General features: G+C 44.4%; 1 protein-coding gene across 2 annotated transcripts in view; it reads left to right on the top strand.

Annotated features, from left to right (window-relative positions):
- The window catches only part of MAP2K6 (mitogen-activated protein kinase kinase 6), a 92,987-nt gene extending 72,332 nt beyond the window's left edge, over positions 1–20,655 (top strand). For both annotated transcript variants that reach the window (XM_048817794.2, XM_075119197.1), the window contains 2 exons: positions 324–369; positions 7,332–20,655. In XM_048817794.2, coding sequence (XP_048673751.1) covers positions 324–369; positions 7,332–7,409 — 124 coding nt within the window. In that variant the 3' untranslated portion in view covers positions 7,410–20,655. The remainder of the gene's footprint in view (positions 1–323; positions 370–7,331) is intronic.
- Positions 20,656–21,793: the final 1,138 nt, after the last annotated feature.

Below are 21,793 nucleotides of genomic sequence, written 5' to 3'. Positions count from 1 at the left end.
TGATTTCTGATGAGACTGAATGAATCCGAGGAAGGAGTACGTGCTTCAGAGATGTGCCATGGAACGTGGTCTTCAGGAAATGGCATCAGCTGTTCAGAGCCGTGGAAAGGCCAGAGTCACAGTGACGCAAAACAAACTAACTGCTGGGAAATCTACAGTGTTCATACTCCAGTCACTGGAAGGTCCTGAAATCTGAGGGCTGTTGATCTAAAATATGGATGCAGGACTTAAATCTTTGGGTATTTGCGTGGTGTATTTTTATGGCTTTGCTTAAATTACATACAAGATATAATTCTCTTTTTATTTCCTTTCCTTCCTTTAAGCTTGAAGAAGAATTCCAAAGAACGGCCAACATACCCAGAGCTTATGGTGAGTGTGGCAAGGCTAAAGGTACATGGTAGCCAGACTTAAAGCTTAGGTTTTCAAAAGTGACTAGGTTTTCACAGGGGACTAGTGATTTTGGATGCCCCCTTTCATGTGTCTGGAGTTGAGCACCCAAATCACTACTTGTTCTAGGAAATCTTGGCCTAAGTACCAAATTTGGTTCTTTGTTACTCAGGTGCATTTCCCATTCAGATCAAAGGAAAGTGTACTGGTATAACTAAGAGCAATATGTTTCCCTAACGCTGTAATGGACCAAGGGTGTATGGGGAGTACTGCCAGGATGGATGAGGATGGGTTGGCAAAGGCAAAACTCTCCACTAGGATCTGCATGAGGGCCTTCTACACCCATCCTGAGCAGAGTTTTCATTGCTGTTCCACATGGGCAGCAGGAGCAGAACGTGCAACAGAGATTCATTGCCATGGCAACTTGGAGAGGAGGCTTTTGAACCGAATGATTTCCAGATGTTATTGGCCAGGATCAGCATGTGACCAAAACAAGCATTCACGTACTGAATTTCTTCTGCTGCTTGGAATATATTTGTTTTGGGCAGGGCTGGGGGAAGCAACTGTGGAAAAAGATTAATGATAGGAGGGCAATGCAAGGTAATTTGTGTGCAGTGCTGAAAGGGGCTCAGAGGTCAAGTGTGCTTAGCTGCAGGTGAACTCCCAGCTGTTCAGACACTGCTCTAAACTCAGCCAGAGCTGTAGGAACTGATTTGGCAAGAACAGGCTATGCAATGGGGTGTCCTGTACCTCCAGACTGCACTTTGGTCAGAACCTCTCTCCTGATCTTCTGGAGCTACTTCTGCTCCTATTTCTGGTTAGAATCTGGAATTGCCGAGTCCTGATGAAAACACGAGAGAGAGAAATAACAGAGCTGAATAGCTGCTTGTGAAGTTAACATCCCACTCTCCTAGACATTCTGCTTGGTTTCTGTTTTAGCCCAGTGCTTTGTCCATCCCCAGGTGCACTTCCCACTCCCTCCCTGCCATTTCCAACACCTCTTCCATTTGCTGGGACGCAGGAAGGAAGTTAGTCAGAAAGTATCCTCCCTCATCGCTTCCTCCCGGCTCACTTTACGGGTCTTTGTGATACCTGCTGTAAGAGAGCTTTGAGATTCCTAACGCTCTATAGGTGTTCTCTGCACTGGAAGGTCATGCACCTTTTAAAAATTACTTGTAAGCAGTGAGTAATTCCTGTGGCATTTTTGCTGGGGTCTGTAATGCGATTAGACTATGTAGAGATCTACTTTACACACAGCTTTGCTTGCACACCGACTTTCAGACAAAGGGAAGACCAAATGTTTTTATTTATGATTGAATAGATAGATGTAGAGAGAAAGCAAATCTCAGACCTTTGCCAAATGGCCTTTTATCAAAAAGGCTCACCAGGGCAGATTTGTCTGTTGCAGCATAATACCCATTGGTAGCTGTGCTCACGTCTATTGAATTAGGCCCTTGGATCACCTTTCCAACATATCTCAACACTGTGGTATTTTACGGCAGATGTTAATGTTGTGAGGTCCTGTGGTTTTGGGGTGTTTTTTCTTTTTCTCTCCTGTTCTCTTATGGCATTACGAGTTGCGGTACTGGAACGGACTTGCCTTTTTAGAACACGGCTGCTCTTTGCTTTCCTGTGGAATTGGGGTTTCTCATGGAAAATGTGACTCTGTGTTCTCTGACTTGAGTAGCGGGAAAACAGATACTGGTGGTCTGTGCTTAATTCTTTTTTAAAACCTGTTTCCCCAGGTGAAATGGAGCATGAAACAACAAAAGGAATCCCTCTCCCACAGCTTACAGGCTGTAAAATACAGCCTAGGTCATGTGGAGGTGGCTGGGCAATTAGCTTTGCGCACTGTTCTCTTCCAGCCAGTGGCTGAGGTTGAGATCCTGCAGGGATCAGCATGTGACCAAAACAATAATGGGAATTGCTGTGAGAATTGTTCACGGGGCACTTGTGAAAAGTGACTCAGGTCACTTGGTGCATCTTTCCCTAGCCTCTACTCATATAATGGCATGGTTTGCGTCAAGTGACTATCTCTGATCAGCAGAAATGATCTCCGGGCTCTTATCTCCTGTCTCATACCTGCTTGAGCCCTGTTCTCTGCTTAAAATCTATGCCTCTCTCAGATGTTCCTCCTCCTCCTTGCAGTTGTGTCTCTGAACCTTTTTTACATGCTGCTCCCTATGCTTGGAGTAGCCTCTAGTGCATCAAGCTACATCACTCTCCTTTTTCAAATCCACCCTAAGACAGCTCACTTCTTCCCTCCTCCAACCACTCTCTCCTGTCTCCACTCGGTCAATGCACCAGACGAAAAGTAATTTTGATCTGCATTAACAAACAAATCTTATAATGCAGGTGCCAAGCCTAAACCATAACCGCTCCCATGACATCTTCACGTGCGCTGTCCATCCAATGTCTGATTTAGGTTGTAAGATTATTGGCAAAGGGACTTTGTATTGACTTTACTGACAGATGCAAGACAACAAATTACATTTAGCAGCAGGGCTCTTGGATCTGGATTGAGACGCATTGGCAGGATGGTACTTGGAACCTGAACTGGAGTAGAAGGTGTTGCAGGTCTCAGTTGAGGGGCATCAGGAGAGCTGCGACGAAGCCCTGAACTGAAGTATGGGTATTGCAGGGTTGGACTTAAGGTGCACTGGCAGAGCCGGGCAGGGGCGTGGGGCTACAGCAGGTGTTGCAGGTCAGGACTGATGTTCTTTGGCAGAGCTGGGTACACTTTAGACATTGTCATGTAGTCAGGCTGTGATCCATGCTCTTCATTCCTCCGTTTTATGAGCTGCACGTTAGTGTTTTAAAGAAAGCCAGGTGAAGAGCCTTTTCCTCTCCAAGAGGTGACACATCTGCTGTTTTTCCCATGGCTTGGCAGGGCATTTCTGCAACACAAGCAGAAAAGCAAAACCCCACCCATGCCCAGCCTCAAGAGAGCTGCGGGAGGGACTTCTTCCATCCAGCAGCTCACCGTCTCGTGCGTCAGAAGCTGAAGGGAGTAGCAGGACCCCGTGCCAGGAATCGTCAATGTAGCCGACTCCAGTTAAATTGGTCCCATATCATCAGTGAGACGTTTTGAAGGATTTTGACAAAGTCTTTAAATGTCAGATGAATTCAGATTTGGGGTGTGGTGGGGGGTTCTTGAAATGCGATGAGCAGTTAAGATTGCCCAGCAGGAGTGTTGGAGGATTGTTTACACAGAGTGAGTAGGTCGTCTGGGTATGATCCTTGCATTACTGTTAGGGTGCCGCAGGAAGCTTTTATTTTTGCTGAGTAAGGGTGAAGGAAATGATCTGAAAAGTAGGTTTCAGAGGAACAGCCGTGTTAGTCTGTATTCGCAAAAAGAAAAGGAGTACTTGTGGCACCTTAGAGACTAACCAATTTATTTGAGCATGAGCTTTCGTGAGCTACAGCTCACTTCATCAGATGTTTACCGTGGAAACTGCAGCAGACTTTATATACACACAGAGAATATGAAACAATACCTCCTCCCACCCCACTGTCCTGCTGGTAATAGCTTATCTAAAGTGATCAACAGGTGGGCCATTTCCAGCACAAATCCAGGTTTTCTCACCCTCCACCCCCCACACAAATTCACTCTCCTGCTGGTGCTAGCCCATCCAAAGTGACAACTCTTCACTTTAGATAAGCTATTACCAGCAGGACAGTGGGGTGGGAGGAGGTATTGTTTCATATTCTCTGTGTGTATATAAAGTCTGCTGCAGTTTCCACGGTAAACATCTGATGAAGTGAGCTGTAGCTCACGAAAGCTCATGCTCAAATAAATTGGTTAGTCTCTAGGGTGCCACAAGTACTCCTTTTCTTTTATCTGAAAAGTAGATTCTTTGAAATCCTCAGCCTAGCATCCAATGCCAGTAGCTCAGGTAAGGACTGGGGAGATGGGCAAGGGCCAGGTCTCCTTCCCCCGAACTCAGGCAGTGATTGCCACGCCCTGCTGTTTATGTAGGGGGACTGAGGGATCCGTGCAGTGGCATCTCTCTCCTGAGCTGGATTTGCCTATTGCGGTTCCATATAACTCCCACTGCACACAGATGCCTGCACGCAACAGCAAGGAATATTCAGCAAAAACTTGGTAACACATGCCGGTGACTGGAAGGCCCAGTGTAGGTCACTGAGCACAGGGAATCGTGGCTACTCGCTCCGAAACTAACACCCACTGGATTGGGTGTAACCCAGGACAGAACATAGCCTTCAGTGAGAAAACGAGCAAACAGGATTTGTGAAAAATTCACAGCCAAAATAGCTTTTGCTCTTTCATTTTGAAGGTGGGGGGGAGAAAGTGGGAGATAGAGGGAAGAGTGGAGGGTGGGTATTACAATACAGCAAAATGTCCAGGAAAACGTTCTAAAATGGATGAAAGTTTAGAAGTATGAAGCCTCGTTGCAGTCCTGGTCTCTCAAATCTGCTGAGGTGTCAGAGATTTTATTGCTCCCTGCAATGGCACGTCTAATACATTGCACCTTGAGCCAGATTGATTAGCTGTCGTCCCAGCTGTGCCCTGGCATTTGGACGAACGCACAAATGGCCTTTTTGGTGCCTAACTAGCCCTTGTATGTGAATGCACCTGGCTTCCCCTCAGCAATTTCATGTGCAAATTACAGGCACTAAGAGTTACACAAGTGTGTGGGCATTATGCATGTGAACCTCTGCCCATAGTCTTTAAAAATCTAGCTGTTTCCCACTGGATTACCAAATGCTGGGATTGGACAACAGGGCGTGGATCACTTGATGATTATCCTGTTCTGTTCATTCCCTCTGAAGCACCTGGCATTGGCCACTGTCGGCAGACAGGATACTGGGCTAGATGAATGGACCATTGATCTGACCCAGTATGGCCACTCTTATGTTCTCATGAACCAATAGTAAACCAGCCTGGATGTAAGTTAGAGATACCTTCAGTGAGGTGTATGGGACCTTTGTGTGCAATCCCTCTCATTCTCAATACTGCTGTGCCATACAGGCAAGAGTAGGCAATGGACAGCTATGTTTTTAGGTCTGTGCAGGGGGAACCGACACAAATCATGGTGGAGCATTGCATGCCGGGACTTTTGGTCTCCATGGGTCACACCTCCTAGCTTAGCGTGGAGATTGCCTGCTGGGACCTGGGTCATGCACCCATGTTGACCTGTCTGTGAGGGGTGCTTATATGGCTCCAATCAGAGTAGTGTCTGAGCACCCCAATTTATCTTCCCAACACCCCTGTGAGGTTGGGGAGTAATATGATCTCCACGTTTCACCTGAGGAGCTGAGACACAGAGAGATTGGCCCAAGCAAGACTTTCTCAGAACCAAGAATTGAATCCAGCACCCCCGTGCGTTAACCACAGCCCCATCCTGCATGAAGATGAGGGCCATAGCAGTTTGCTCCATTTTACGCACATTGGTGTTTGGACTGTAAGCTCTGCAAGGATTGTCTTTTGGGTTCTATGCACAGTGGGGTCCTTGTCCCTGACTGGGCTCCTAGGCTCTCCTTTCAATCAAATAAATAATAACAATAACTGATCGTTAGATAAGCCTCACCCTGCTTCTGGCAAATTGCAGTGGTGGTGCTGCTGTGTTGCTCAAAGCCTTGGTGATTTCTGGTTTAAGTGAATTGATCTCACCCACTGAGATGCAGCTGTCAGTAGCACATGTTAGTTTCTGGTCGAAGTAGGGTTTGGGATTGTTTTGTTTTTTGTTTTGCTTTTTGCACATATTTTTCCATTTACAGAAATGTAGACAGAACCTCCGGCTGGATGCCTTAATATGTTAGTTACAATTAAGTGTTTAAATAGATAGCTATTTATCATTTTCCAGCCAGCATAGCTGGCCTCTCTGCAGAGTGGTTAAGAATGAAGTAGCCTTAACAGTTGCTGATGGGAAGGAACAAGACACAGAACTGAGCAGAGGGAAAGGGATAAAGAAATAAAATTGGAAGCTTGGTAAATATTCACTGAGGATGCGGTTTCCCTGAGAGGCTTTTCCGTGGAAACATTTACACGTTTGTGGAACTATATTCATGCTGTTAGTCCCATTTCTGTGAATTCAGCGGGAGCATGCTCTTTGACTGCACACCCCTAACAAACGCATGAGTATCTTCCCTGAGGATGGGAATGCAAATTCAACTGAGAGATGTCTCCGCCTACTAAAATAAGGGATAACACCTTTCTTTCTTTTCTTTCACAGTTCAATGATCCAATGCCTTTGATTTATAATATATAAATCAAATATATATATATATTTGAAGGAGACAAATTCAAGGCTAATGTGCCCAGCATTTGTCTGACCTTCCTTGTTTTGCCTTGGGCCCAAAGCATCTGTGTAAACCTATATCTACTGTGATCTTCTCATGTGCCATGTTGTTTACATCTTGGACTGCTTTGTTCTCTTTGTTGTGGGCTTGTCAGGACGTTTCCATCTATTCCTACCCACATGGGGTTCACGTGCCCCAATGGTCACTTTGTAATTCTTAGATGAAAGGTGCTGACAAAGTGTTATAATTATTATTTTCATCTGGGAAGAGAGGAGGAGCCTTTCCACTCTTGGACCAATAGAAGTTCTACGTTATACACCCACCAACACCCACGTAGAGTTGAGTGAGCAGTCCATTCCAATACTGCTAATCTCTGCCAGGACTGAGGGACAGTAGACAGCAGAGGATACTGGAGCTAGAGAGCCAGAGAAAACTGCGGGGTCCATTTGGGTCCAGATATAGAGAATCCACATTTCATTCATTTACCAGCCCAGACACGATATGTACTTACCCACCTGAATGACACCATTATGGTGCTAGTAGGGGAAACAATGTTGTTTTACTAGGAAGACTTTCCCCAACTGAGTAGAATTTTGCCAGGCTGACACTGAGAATGTCAGCTTGGTGGTTATGGTTTGAATAATACATTTTAATATGTTCTCTTTTCTTTTCTTTCCCAGCAACACCCTTTCTTCACCCAGCACGAATCCAAAGAGACAGACGTGGCTTCTTTTGTAAAACTCATCCTGGGAGACTGAGAAACGGACTTGTACACGATTTGCCTTTCTGTGGACTGGTGGGTTTAGGGGAAAAGGGGTGTGCGGCGGGGCTTGGTCACGAAAGCACCAATAGAAAGTCGCCTTTTAAAAAAAAATTTAAATCCCCGCCTCGCCAATGTTTTTAAAGGGTTCTTTGGTATCCATAGTGACATAGAGTGAACTGGTTAGTGAAATGAATTTTAATAAGGTTGGCACCCTTCAAACAAACAAAATAATTTTTAACAAGGGTGATTGAAATATTTAATGACTGTCAAAATGCCATTCCCTTCCATGCCCCAACCTCCTCAACCCTCTTCCCTTGTTTCTGTCAAATTGCTTTTGTCATGGTAATAGGTGCTATGGTAGTCATGAAGTTGTATGTAGATTTATATTTTGTCCCTTCCATTATTTTAATATTTATGTTAAGTGCTGGATTGAATAGATTTCTGTTTTCTATGAGAATGAACGTGTGATGATGATGACGAAAATGAGGCTACAGCAAGCAATATTTATAGGGCTTTGCTGTGGAAAGGGTTAAAAGGAGAAAAGGAAAGAAAAAAAAAGAGAGAAGAAGCCTGTATGTTGTGGAAAACTATTTAATGTGCATTGTTAAAGAATTTTTAACAAGGATCTTGGTTCAAATGCCGGGGCTACCTCGGAAAACACGCTGAGGGGATTGATAGGATCTCACATGATGTGGGACGCGGTCGGGCACAGGAGAGATTGCTCTGATGACACGTAAAGAGGAAACACAGCTTGGTTCTCATGGTGTTTGCGGTGCATTCCCAGCGCACGGCGTTGCTAAAGCCTCTGGTTCCAGCGGTTTAGACGCGTGTCTGACAGGCAGTGATGTCCTGAGGCAGAAACGTAGTGACTGGGACTAATGCAGGGAGGAAAGGTTCGTTTTAAAGTGCGTGGCAATGTGAAGAGGCAATAGCTGATCCCTCACCTGGCTATGAATTCGGGAGCGTTTCATGGAGAACCTTGCGCTGATGTTAGAGTTCAGATTTTGTGGTGGTTTTGGCCTCGGAAGGGAGTTTTCCTGTCCTCCCTGAACAGAAAGGAACATTATGGATGGCTGGATATCTGCAAAGGGGGAAGCAGGGTCAGAGGATTACGTCCCAGGGTGGGTTTCCAAATTTCCAAGCACTACACAGACAGAAATCCCCTGAATTTACCCACAGTCATTTGAAACGCTAACGAGCTCCGCAGGAACTCCTGCTGGAGTGCAGTTTGATTCACATCCAGGGCCGGTCAGGATGATCGATGCAGCTGTGTGTGTTAGGCTATTGCACACACTGCAGGTGCCCCTCGGAGGGCTTCAGTCCAGGAAAACCCGCAAGGAAACCACAGCTACACCGATCCCAGGAGCTTGTTGCCATTGGACGTGGTCCACAAAGAAAACTGCTAGCCAAGGGAGAAGAACATTGGGGATGTCAGGATGGGAGGGAAAGACAGCATAAGAATGCTGCTCTCGTGTTAACACAGTAACTAGTGCTCTGTAGGGTGAGCAGATGGACCTTAGCTCTGCTCTCGGTGACTCCACTGACTCCGGATTCACTCTGGTGTCACCGAGCAGAACGTGGCCTGATCAGCTTTCCTGACTTGGCTCTTTCACTGCAATCCGGTCTTTGCGCCTTGTCTCCCTTGATCTCTTCCCTCTCACCCTCCCGGCAAGGCAGAATGCATGTGTGCAATGTCTGTCTCCCCGTTCTGTCTTTTAAAAGACACCCGCTCAGCACTATGCCTCTCTGCTGGGAGGGTCACAGACAGAAGCTCCAGATTTGCCGATTTGGGAGCCGAGCCCCATGTCGCTCCAGAACAGCCGGGAAAATTGGTGCTATGCCAGTTAAGAGAGCTCCTTCTCCAGCTTATGTGCTGAGGGCAGCCTTTTCTATTTCATTACGGGAAACAGAAAGCTCCCGCTCTGACCCAGTCTTAGGCCTACCACACCTTTTTTTGCCTTTCTCACCTGTATCAGGGGAACGAAGATCCACTGAGGCAGAGCTAGGGTGGGGAGAGGGAAAGTAATACGAAAATCCACAGCAGCCCTAGCTGAAATCCCTCGAAATCCATTCAGGCCCAGAAAGGAACTGCCCGAAGAGTAGCTCTCACTGCGGCACAAGACTCAGGGCCAAGTTGTGCCTTGTTTCACACACTCCACCAGATCGTCAGCTGGTGGAAATGGGCGTAACTCTGTGGACGAGCCCAAAGCATCCATTTGTGAAGTGATCCAATTCCCCAAGGCTGCATTGTTCCTTTGCAAGGTCAGAGGGGGAGGATGGTAATTTGCATTGCATCTGTCCAGGGCGGGGGTCATTAGTAATTGAAGTGCTTATGGGAGTTCTACCATCTCGTTCACCAGGATCCCATCATTTTGCACCACATACTTGCTACGTCCGTCGTTTGAGGAGACTCTGGAGAGTTCAGAGTTTGGATTGTGGGATAGTTCCCTGGGGGCACAGGGTCCTGAAGAATTAAACTGGTTGCAAAGAATTTGGGTATATCTGTGCTATAATCACAGGGGCTGCCGTTTGAGCAGACGTACCCAAGCAAAGCTAGCTTGGGTCCCGGAGACGTGAAGTGGCAGCAGTGTGAGCTGCAGATTGGGCTAGCCCAATGAATAATTTCCCAGGGTTCCAGGCTGGCTTGCACAGCCTGCTCTGAAAGTCATGCTGCCTCAGTTTCCCTGTCCTAAGCGCTGAGCTAGCTAAATTAGAGCTAGCTTGGGTCTGTCTGCTCGAGCTGCAGACATGCCTAGTGATTACAGCATAGCATTACCCTTTGTGTGAAGAGGTTCCTTGCTCTCCTGCGTCAGCACCCCTTTGTAAGTTTTACCTCTCTCTCACATGATCCCATGGGGAACTTCCAAGGAGATGTTTTGTTGCAGATGAAACACAAGGTTCTTTTACATTTCAGTGTAATTTTAAAGGCCACTGGGGGGCTCATAATCTGCGCCCTGGTTTTCAGCTTTGTGTGTGTCTGTCTTTTCTCTCTCACACTTTCACATAGACTCCGAGCTGTTTTGATTGATTGTCTTCAGATGCAGCAAAAGTCCAGCCAGCCAGCCAGCTTATAGAGTTGGTTCCAGCATCAATTCTCACTTGAAAAACATAACGTTTAAAAACAGCCTTTGGTTTTCCTGCATATGGATCTGATGCTTTCGTTAAAGATCGGTTTTGCCTTTTTTCTCTTGGAATATAAATCTCATTTGGACACTAAATTCCCTTGACCTCAGAGCACCTTTATTCCAGTGCCATGGTAACTGACGGGTTGAATTTATGGGATACCGTCAAAGATCAGTATTAACAGCAGATATTGATATCCCCAGCATTTTCCAACAGAAAACTGTCAGTGTTGTATGCAGTTAGTAACCCTATAAACGGAATTGTGCATGGCTCAACACTACAGGTCGAATGTTTTCTTTTGTGCTTTTTACTCTTGTGATGTCTGGCTCATCCAAAATCTTCTTGGTTTAATTGCATTATAACAAAACAAGAAAGAAGGACTATTGAAAAGAAACAGTCACCCCATTCCTCTATCTGATGTTCAAAAGCCTGATTCTCTGCTGCCTTTCACCTTGGGTAGGCCCTTGAATCATTGCAGAGTACGTGTAATTTGCCACTGGTGATGTGAGTGGAAAATTCAGATTGAGCAGCATTACACACCCACTTTGCCCAGTATAAATGACCGTGCTAGGTGTGGGTCAGTGGAGAAATTCGAGATTTGCTCCGTATCTCAGCATCCATCTTGGGCAAATATCAAAACAAAGCTTGTAACATCTGGGGATCATTTGAAACCTTTTGAAAGTAGTGTGCCACAGGTCGTCTTGGGGGAAGCATGGCCTAGTGGTCTGAGCACAAGATTGGGAGCCAGGATTCCTTAAACGTTTAGATTACCATTGTGGTGGCTCTTTTACTAACACTGTGGTAGTGGGCAGGTGTGTAATCTCTGCCTCGGTTTCCCCATCTGTAAAAATAGAGATAACAACACCTACCAGGACGGGTGTATTGAGGGTTAATTTTCTGGCTCATGCAGTGAAGGTGAAAAGTGTTCTGTCAGTGGCTTCCCAAGACTCTATTTCTGGACATCACAAGAGTTCCCTCCATCACACACTCAGAAGGAAGGCTAGGGCTGGGGTGGATTTGTTGCTGCTGTTTGTATGGTAGGATTTTGTTTTTTCTGGAGAAGATTTTCCCACGCATCACACAAGACTTTAAACAGAGATCCGTCCTTTCTTTTACCTTATGTGTTCGCTGGTTATTGAGGAGTTGTTCCTAACTCACGCCCACAGGGGCTGGGTTTGTGGTGGTGGAGCGGCTGTGTCTGGAGGCAGGGGGAGCTAGAGAGGGCCTTGCTCAGAAATGGCTCTTTAAATGGGGAAGCACGCACTCCCCCATGTGCCCCGTTGCACATCGGCAGGTGAGGGGGAGGGGCGTAGCCATGCCAGTCCGCCCAGTCGTGCTCTCTTTGGGGTGTACAGTGCTGCTGCCCTACACCTTGTGCTTAAGAAGCTCTGGCTCAGCTAGCTGGTGGCCTTCTGCATGTGGGCACTGGTAACGAAGGAGCTCCCTGCACCCCTTTCCCTCCCCACCTCGCACAGCCATCAAGGGGCAGCCAGAATATGGCCCCAGGCTCTTTGTATTTCACAAGGGCTGCCTATGCTTGCTCCTTCGGCAAAGGTGTCATGCCAACACCACCCTTGTTCCCTTCAGCCCCAGATGATAGGTGGTGTGAAACGGGGATTGTGTCTACACTGTAGATTCCAGCAGAAGGAGGCAGTGGGTGGAGCGGGAGGATCTCCTTGATATGCAGAGGGAGCACACAACAAAGGCATTTACACACACGCAAACATGGCCAGTATTTCTTGCTGTTTGCTTCAGTAGAAGAGTCTGCCTCAAACCTTTCGTAGAAATTGTAGATGGGAAAGACCTGCTAGGCCATCTTATCCATTTCCCTACCAATGCAGCATGGATCCTTGCAGCCCATTCACTAGAGCTTGGTCCAGTGTAGTTATAAAAGTCTCAAGCAGAATGGCTTCTATCACTTCTTGTCCCTGCTGCAAAAAACACGTCAAAATGCTCCTTGTCCTCTCTTCCATCTCATTGATGTCCATCCTCCGTGGACCATGCTTGGTGCTTACACACTTTCAGATGGAGATCATTATCACATCCCTCCTAGGTTAGCGTGCCCCCAAACCAGCTCAAAAATCAGCCCCTTCCAGCCTCTTAATTACATATTTTTGCTTTTCATTGAATTTCCTCCTATTTATTGATATCTTTCAGTTACCGAGCAATTAGTTATATTCAGTTTTGCTGATGGGAGCAGGATCAAGACAAACAGTTGCCTTCACTGGTCTGCTTTTATTGGTGCATGGGGGGAATATTGCAGAATGTTTATTGCTATTAATGGAGTAAAATCTCCTGACCCTAAAAATGGGAAAGAGACTTGTTAGGGCTATAGATTCTCAGCTGGCATAAATTGGTGTCGCTCCATTGATTTAGCTGGAGTGACGCTGATTTACTCCGGCTGAGACTCTGGCCCCTTTTGTATAAACAGCTATTCTACAATAATAAAGTTTAATGAATGGAAATTTCCCCTGGATTCACATAAAGTAGCAAGTTCCACTCATTAATCTTTATTGCCGCATTATGACTGTTTATGTCTAAGGAATCTTGTCTCCCTGTTGTGCATATGTATTTATATAGTGGGAGGGCTGGGGTGAGAAGTGTATATAAAAGAGACATAACTGACCTGATGTCCACATATTTTATAGTCTGTAACTTCCTCCCCTAGTTGATTGTTTCCTTGAAAGCTGTTAACTGGCAGCAAAGGAGGTGTTACAGAGCTTTGTCTGCACAGTTGGCCTTTTTGCTCCACTATGAAATCCAGATTGTTTCTTGTGAAAAAAGATGAGATCTCCAAATTAATATTTCAGCTCAGCCTTTAGTGGAGCAGGTGGATAATATGGAATATGACGAGTTCTGGCAGGCAAGCGCTCTTGCTCCCCCACACCTCGATGGGAAGAAACAGCTGCTGTTGAGGTCTCCCCAGGAGACAGATGTGTTTTTCTAGTTGAAAGAGCATTTACTAACCCCCTGCGATGCCACGCATTAAAGTCAGTTGATTTCACTTAGGAGAGTGTCTGCCCCTTCCCAGTGGGGTTTTTTTTTATTCCCAAACCTGTTGCCTTTGCATGTTGTCGACTGAGTTTTTATTGTGGGCATGGCAAGGACACCGTTGTATAGGAACTATGGGCAGATGACTGCTGTGCAATGCTTGGTTGCACAAACCCTCTCTAGTAAAAAATATTTCAAGTAGTGGCACGGGAGAAAGAAATCTTCCAGGAAAGTCAAGCAGCAGAATGACCTTCAGCACTGGCAGTCTGAGAAGCGAGAGCTCAGTTATAGTCCTGATGCCTTCCTTTTGCCCATCTCAGATGCTGATGTTGATGCTTTCCTTTGAACACAGAGGAGAGACAAAGTGGCGTTGCGAAATGTGAGCATGTTGAGCAAAGGATTGTTCCTTAGTAGATTTCCCATGGACCTCTGGCTGCTGGGCTGCATAAATGGAATGTAATCTAACAGTGGAAGATGTGTGGGGAGGAGCACAGCCCCTGTATGGCAGCAGGCAGAGGAAATACCAAGGAACTGGCCACAGTGCTGATCCTCCTATTTCCCTTCTGCTCCTGGTGGGAAGCAGAGCATAAGAGCTCACTGAGTATGCCCGTGTAGTACATCCCATATACCATAGGCTGCTACAGGCACTAAGCAGCCCGGGAGGGAAGATAGCTCCTTTCCCGTGTCCGGTGCATCTGCTTAGCACATGGCCCAACTACACAAGTCGTCCCTTTGCAACATCAAAATGTTTTTTATCAAATACCGATTCCTACTGTAGCCCCCTCTTATCTCCCCAAGGCAGTTCCAGTGCAGGCCTTCAAGCAAAGAGCAGCAGAACCTTAAGATCAACTAAAATCCACTCTGATAAATGTGGCTAGGGAGTAGATATGCATAAGAACACGTATTAGCTGGTAAGGATAAATTATCTGGCAGTGTGTTTCTAGGACATGACTTTGGCAGCAGTACAAAGACAAGAGAGCAAAGGGAAGTTCTACAAAGCCAAGAAATGAGAGGAGACACCTTTTAGGATTGTCTTTGAATATCCTATTACAAGGAATAGATGACTTAAGGTCTATTAGGGAAAGTTCATTCCTCATTGAAGCCAGTGGCGGTCCACCAGAGATGAATTTGACCGTGTGTTATTTTACACCTAGCTGTTATACCTTTACAGTTCTCATCCCAAAGCTGCATGGAAACTATTGGCTACCAATGTCCTCATCTCATTTTTTTGGCCATCCTTTAAGGCTTGCCCTGTGTTCCTGGGATTTCCGCAGCTTTTTGGGAGGCGGGGGCGTCGCCTGCTGTTGTTTTTAGGATCCTTTTTATTTATTGATTTATTGTTTGTCCAGTGACTCATGATACGGCAGCGAGCCACATTAAATCATGCATGGGCGCATACCTCCGATGGGAGGCTACCACCAGCTGAGAGGTGTACCTGGGGCCCACTAATGCACGCCCCAGCTTGGCTTGTTGCTATCAGAGTGTCGCTCGATAAAATCTTTTCCAGAAATGGAGCAAGTCTGGATTTACACCAACGGAACAGAGATCTGAATCTGTCACATCCACAGCCATGCTGCAATGTGGACTGTGTTTACTTCCCAGAGGGATTTACAGGTTCCCTAAAGCAATGAGGCAAAACTCCAGGGGTTGAGTGGTTCTATGAGGATAAGCAGGCAGAAGCTCAGAAGCTTCTAAAGTCCTCTGGAAGTAGTGATGGAAATCTCACAAGATCAGATGTCATTTGAAGATTTCCAATACATTGTGGGTTTGGCCGGAGCAGAACAACCTTCTTATAGCTTCTCTGATGATATTTTGATATGTTACTTCCACTTCTGGGCCCAGCCAAACCCAATAAGGACAGAATTGTGGAATTTTTAAATAGAAGGGGGGGAAAAGTGAACCAAGTTTTTTTTTAACTTGGTTGTAAAATGTCTTTTTGGTGCGCACTATAGGAAAGATTCAGGCCAGTTCTGATTATATCTCCTCCCTAATTCTTCACCTTTAGAAGGTGATAGTGGTCTTGAGTCTCACTTACACTAAGGTGCCTCCGCTTTGCCAGAACAGTGTAAAGGAGCTTTAAGGTAAATGCGATTTGGGCATTCAATCCTTTTGAAACTGGGTGGCCCCTGATTTAGTTCAGTCTCAGTGCTAGATTCTGTGATATGACTGTCCAGGTGTATTCTCTGCTCGCGTGTACGCAGAAGTGACACACACCAATTTGTGCTAGAAGACAACGTGAGATAAGGACTAGAGTACAACTTTTGGCCACGGTGTAGTGGTGAGAGCAGCCATCTTAGAATTAGGTTGGTAAATTCTTTGACCTGTCCTATGCAGGAGAGCAGACTAAATGATCACAGTGGTCCCTTCTGGCCTAGTGATCTATGAGCAACTGGGCCCTGCAGCCTCAGGGTGAAATGACTTGTGCCATCTCATTCTTCATACTGAATCCATGAGGAAAAGCCCAGGTTTCTGCCGAGTGCTTCACTCCTTCCAATGACTGAGAGAGGAACAGGAGCATTGACTGCACTTTTGAAGTACAGATGTGCCGTATAACTAACACTTGGCCCGTCGCTTGTATCGCACAGAGTATTAATGAAGGATAAGCTGCTACAGATTCAGGTTGTTGTACATATAGGTATATTTGTGAGGAAGGAGGGTGAGGAATTAGTCCTAACTGAAGGGAAGAGGTTTTGAAACAGGCTCTCAGAACAGCGGGCAGATGGGCTGTTGTCTAAGGCTCAGAACCTCAGCTGATGTACATCACCATTGCTCTGTTGATTTCAGTGACGCTACAATGTCTGAGGTCAGCGGAAGATCTGGGCACTGGACTGTCGTTTGGTTTTTGTGCGGTAGTTCTGCCTCAGTAGAGTGCATTTTCCTTGACTTAGCCAGTCCAGCCTTTTACTTACACATTTTTCTGTTACACTGGCAGATGAATTTTGAAGTATTGTAAATACCAAAGGATGGGAACATTACGTTTCTTTCCTCAGGTAAGAGTGGTATTTTTTTCAACTAAAAGAACATTCAGCCATCCCTGAATTTGCAGGAACAGTCTCTTAAAGTTTTTAGTCCTTCTCAGTCCAGTCGTGTATTTTGTTTAAGAAGAATACTGTGAAAAGATAGGAAGTACTAGATGTGAGAGGTGTATTAAGGAGGTACATTAAGGGTCTACTATGAGCTGGCAGAGGGCAGCAGAAGAGTTAAGAAGTTACCTGCTGCTCATGGGGTAAACTGAAATAAACTGCAGTCAGAATCATAGCTATTTAATCAGGATGTAATTCTGCTGTAATGTACTCTGGTGTAAATGCAGAACTCTCCATCCAACACAGAGCACTCACTCCAGATTTAGACCCTAATTCTATCGGAGTACATTAATGTCAATGGCAGTAGAATGTGGCACAAATTGTTTTGGATATATCCTACCATAGCTAATGAATTTTCAAAGCTATGTCACCTTTTCATTATCTCTGAAGCTGTGAATCATGTGAATGGTGTTTGCGGTGACAACTGCCATTGTACTGATCAAGGTTGGCTGAAATATTCACAGCAACATCTTGAAAATCTTGAAACTTTGCATTTCACTTCCGTTTGGTGAAATTAAATTAACTTTGACAAAAAGCTGCTAAATTTTGTTTCTTGCAAGTTAGGAATAAACATGAACCCTTATCAAGGGGGAAAAAACCTAGAAATGACTGAAACTTTGAAATCAAGTGGTTTAAAAAAATTGGCCAAGATTGATTGATTGATTGATTGATTTTTTTGGCATCGAAACAAATGAAGTTTCCAAATTTGCAGCATTACAATCTTCTCTTTCCTGGGGTAGTGGGAATTTTTGTAAAAAGCAAAAATGTCTTGCGATGAAATTTCTAGAATCAGATAGTAGAAAAACCAGTGGAACACCAGTTGCATTGCAAATGGGCACATGTAAAGCAGCGGCTCCTGCTTTTCCATACGTTGAAGTGGAAACTACTCTCTCTTATTATTTATTCATTTGTGGTAGCACCCAAAATGTACTAAAGAAAGCCATTGTCCCTGTCCCCATATGCTTACCTACCTTGTCTTTCTTTGTTATCCTCTGAGTGTTGAAATGGCAAATGTCTATTGCTGGCTAATTAGTATTTTATGTTATATTTCAGAGTAGCAGCCGTGTTAGTCTGTATTTGCAAAAAGAAAAGGAGGATTTGTGGCACCTTAGAGACTAACAAATTTATTTGAGCATAAGCTTTCGTGAGCTACAGCTCACTTCATCAGATGAATGTAGCTCACGAAAGCTTATGCTCAAATAAATTTGTTAGTCTCTAAAAAGGTGCCACAAATCCTCCTTTTCTTTATTATATTTGTTACAGTTTGAAATTTAACTTGTTCCGCCCTGTAATTAGACGTAGGAATAAGAATTTTTTTTTTTTTACACCTTTTAGTTGAAGGTCCTGGAAGTTTCGAATTAGATCTTGCAGCCAAAATTAAAACAATAGTAACACTAGATGAGGGAGAGTTCCAATTTGGGTGTAACAGTGACTTCAAAAACAGATTGACTGAGTTTAAGGTTCATGGAGTCAGTAAATTCTGAGAGTATCGCAGTGTGATTAACCAAAACGGCCACTGGCAATTGCAAGGAAAGACCTTTTAAATTTTTTTTTAAATGCCTGTAATTCTCCACCTGAAAAATAAAATCTGTGATTTGCCATGGATTAAAGACGTTTGGTTGTCTAAGTCTTTGCTTGACTTGGTCGCTCCATCCCTTTATATGTCAAATTTGCATGGAGCATTTCAGTCTTTCTTTAACTCTTGGCCAGTCAGATAGTCACTGGATGTCAATCAAAGGTTATGATTATTGTGTTATGAGGTCATAGACCACCCATGGACTTGGAGGGCCAAATTCTGCCCTTGGATATGCATGACACAACTTCCATTGATATCAGCAGACATAGCACACACATTCCAAAGGCAGAATATAGCCACCAACACCTCTTGCACCGTGTCCTTGGAATACTCCGTGGCAAGGATCTGCTGCTAGAACCAGGCTGTAATAGTTAATCCTATTCTGAATTGAGAGGTAGTGGGTGACTTTTTCGGGCTTGATTCTGCAAGCCGTCCCAGGAGTAGACCCACTGCAATCAGCAGCTATTAAATCAGTAAGCCCTGTGGCCTGGTAGGGTCAAACATGCACCCGCTTACATTCCTCATGTGTTATACAAAGAACATGTATGCAGTCTTTGGATGATGAAATGGTAGAGTAACTAATGGAGGGCTCATTCCTGCTCTTCAACAAAATTCCCTGTGAAGTCAGAGCAAGTCTTGTTCTTTATATTTCCCTCCTGCCATTTGTAAAGGTGCCTTTCTCTTTTGCTGGTATGAAAACGTCACTGGCCCTTCTGCCAAGAGAAGTCTCTGCATCTCTTTTAATTTTTTGTGTTGGTTTTTCTGTGAACAAATGTTGGGAAGTGGGTTGCAGAATATGGAACTCATTAGAAGTAAGGATCACAGAAGGACGTGGGTCTAAATGTTTTCATGCATCTGAAGCGAATTTTAAGGAAATGTCTGTCCACAATTTACTTTCTGCTTTTCCAATACCGTTTGGGAGAAAATGGAGTTATCAAAGCAGGTAATAAACTGTGCAGCTTTCTGCTTCAAAATGCACAAGTAACCTGTCTTGAAAGTGAATACAATAGCTGCACTAAGCCAGAAGAGAGTGTGTGTATGTGGATAGGGGAGGTTAAATCTGCCATTTAGGAGATTTTTAAAACAGTATGAGAGATTAAAAATAAATGTAAAATATTTATTTATCGGCGAAAGTACATCAAACTGCATTTTCATCCATCTTTTCATTGCTTTATGTTTGTTTTATTTAACAAGTCTTTGCCTGCCTGTTTCCCCTGCAGTGTGTTTTCCCACTGCTGCTCACCAGTTCCTAACCTCAGAGGCCCTTATAAGAATACATGAGCTGGTAACATAGGCTATATGACGAAGACCTAAATTCTGTGGCTGATCCAAAGCTCTTATGTCAAGATAGATGAAAATGGTTGAAAATGACATTGAAATGTATTGAAAAGCTGGGCAATTTGGCTAGGAAAGCTTTTGTTTCATTTCCTTGCATCGGCTAGGTAGCTCTTCCCTCCTGAAAAACAAAACAACCCAAACCATAATGTAGGGCCCTGATCTAATTGCTGTTGTCTTTTGTGGGAGTTGGATTAGACTGAGATATTGCAAGTGTTCAAGTGTTTTCCAGGCAATCATGTACATCTTCATGCCGTATTGTATTTCTCTTCTGTGTATGATCTGCCACAGCCAGTTACTGTGAACAAGTGTTAGAGATATGGTTTGCAAAAAAAAAGCTGCCAGATTTGGGCCATGTGTCTATTAATGAGAATTCACCGTCATAAAGATTCCTCCAAACTTCTGCTTTAAGAGTATTTTAAAGTAAAAGTCCTCCTAGCGCGTGCATGTTTGTTTCATCCCAAACTGTGGGGTTCCTTGAATTAGGAAGATGATCAACAGTCAGAAGCTGACATTAGAGCCAGCTGTGTGAAAATGTGTGTGCTGTAATTTAATATTGTGTATGTGTATGTGTGTGTGTGGTTTTTTTTTAAATTAAACAATTTACGAATCAGCGTTCTATTGGATTGAGGACATGGGTGAAATATTGGAACAGGTGTTCTTTACATCACTACTGTCTGTCCTTCCCCCTCATCCCTATCCCGACACTTCAACAAATTAAAATGGGAGATTATATTTTTACTTGAAAAAAACTGGTAGCGGGAGAGGAACTCTACTACCCTCTGGTCTTATTTCTCAGGATATTCATAGGGTTAATACTGCTGCTGAGAGAAGTGGGGAATAAATACCTTTTTGAAACTTCAACCACTGTAACCATTGTCCAGCCATGTGTTTGCTAAACTTGGCACTGTGTGTACGTGTTCTGCTCAGTGTTGTGTTCAACCATCAAATGATTCAGACAACTGCTTGGAAGGAAAAAACAAAACAACAATAACCTCTTTGCTGAGACTTTTCATAACCACGCGTGAACTGGTGGTATGGGATTAAATATTCAAAGAACCGGGCTTCTTTATAACAATGGTATGTCAGTCGAGTTCAGAAAATGTACAAAAGAATAAAGGAAATTTTTAAAAGGTGCTGTCTATATGTATTAATCGGGGGGAAAACACCTGTAGGGCATACTTACAGTAGCTATTGTGGACATTTTCAGTATTGCTTTTGTCATATATACCGGATAGTGACAGGATCCACTTGGGTCAAAAATCATATTACAAGTTACTCCTAATAATTTATTATAGATTATTAAAATCCCCAGAAGAATGTTAAAACTCTAATATATTTGTTCACCGATTCTGCTGTTCGTTTTCACTATTCAAGCTGAGTGAAGTTTAGAAAGGAAAGGGACAACTCGGATTCCCTTCCGATTCAAGTCTGTTTGCAATCAGCCCCACTTTCTGACTCTCACATGCTACCCCACCGTTGCAATGTTTAACTGAGAGGCTTTTGGGTTAGCAGACGGGGGCACTGGATTAGCAGTCAGGAGACCTGTAGTAAATCCCACTCCTAACACAGCTGCATAGCACCATTGAATTTCCTAGGGTTTAGGAAAAGAAAGAAGAAACAGCTACTTCCTAGAGGCATTTGGGACAGGGACTGTCTTTCTGTGAAGTGTCTATACTGCACCTAGCATAATGGAGTCCTGGTCCATGACTGGAGCTTTTAGGTGCTACTGCGCTTATAGCTACAACTACTAATAGTAAATATCAGTGACTGCAATGCACCTCCACCCCCTAGAAACAGCTGGAGAGTGGAACTTCTAGGAACTTCTGGCCACATACCCAGAGCCATTTAAATTACTTTGCTCCACACCCTCGTGATCGATCGCTGAGAACTTTCAGGATCCAAAATGTCCTTCCGATTGTGAGGTAGTCAAGCTGTCACTAGTTGTATAGCTGTTTGCAGACTGGTGAGACTTGAATGAGATGAATAAAATAAAAGGCCTCTCCGTCACAAAGGGGTCAAGAAACAAACACATTGGCAATGAGTGGAAGTTATTAAAATGAATGGAGAGATGTGCTGGGCATGTTTTCTCACTAGATTACCAAGTTCTGTCTCACAAAGCTAGAAAACTTCTTCAGATTCCAGTATTCAGAAGGACACCACTCTGTGATATGAGCAATGGAAAATACCATTCATCAAAAAGAGGTCCCCCACTGTCACAGAATTCAGAGCAGGATGTAACTTCCATTCTTCTTTGAATGCTGGCCCTTA

Source organism: Caretta caretta, chromosome 14 (assembly GCF_965140235.1).
Source record: "Caretta caretta isolate rCarCar2 chromosome 14, rCarCar1.hap1, whole genome shotgun sequence".
Lineage (NCBI taxonomy): Eukaryota > Metazoa > Chordata > Testudines > Cheloniidae > Caretta > Caretta caretta.
Note: the sequence above shows the minus strand (reverse complement) of the source record. Positions and strands in the feature narration are given on the sequence as shown.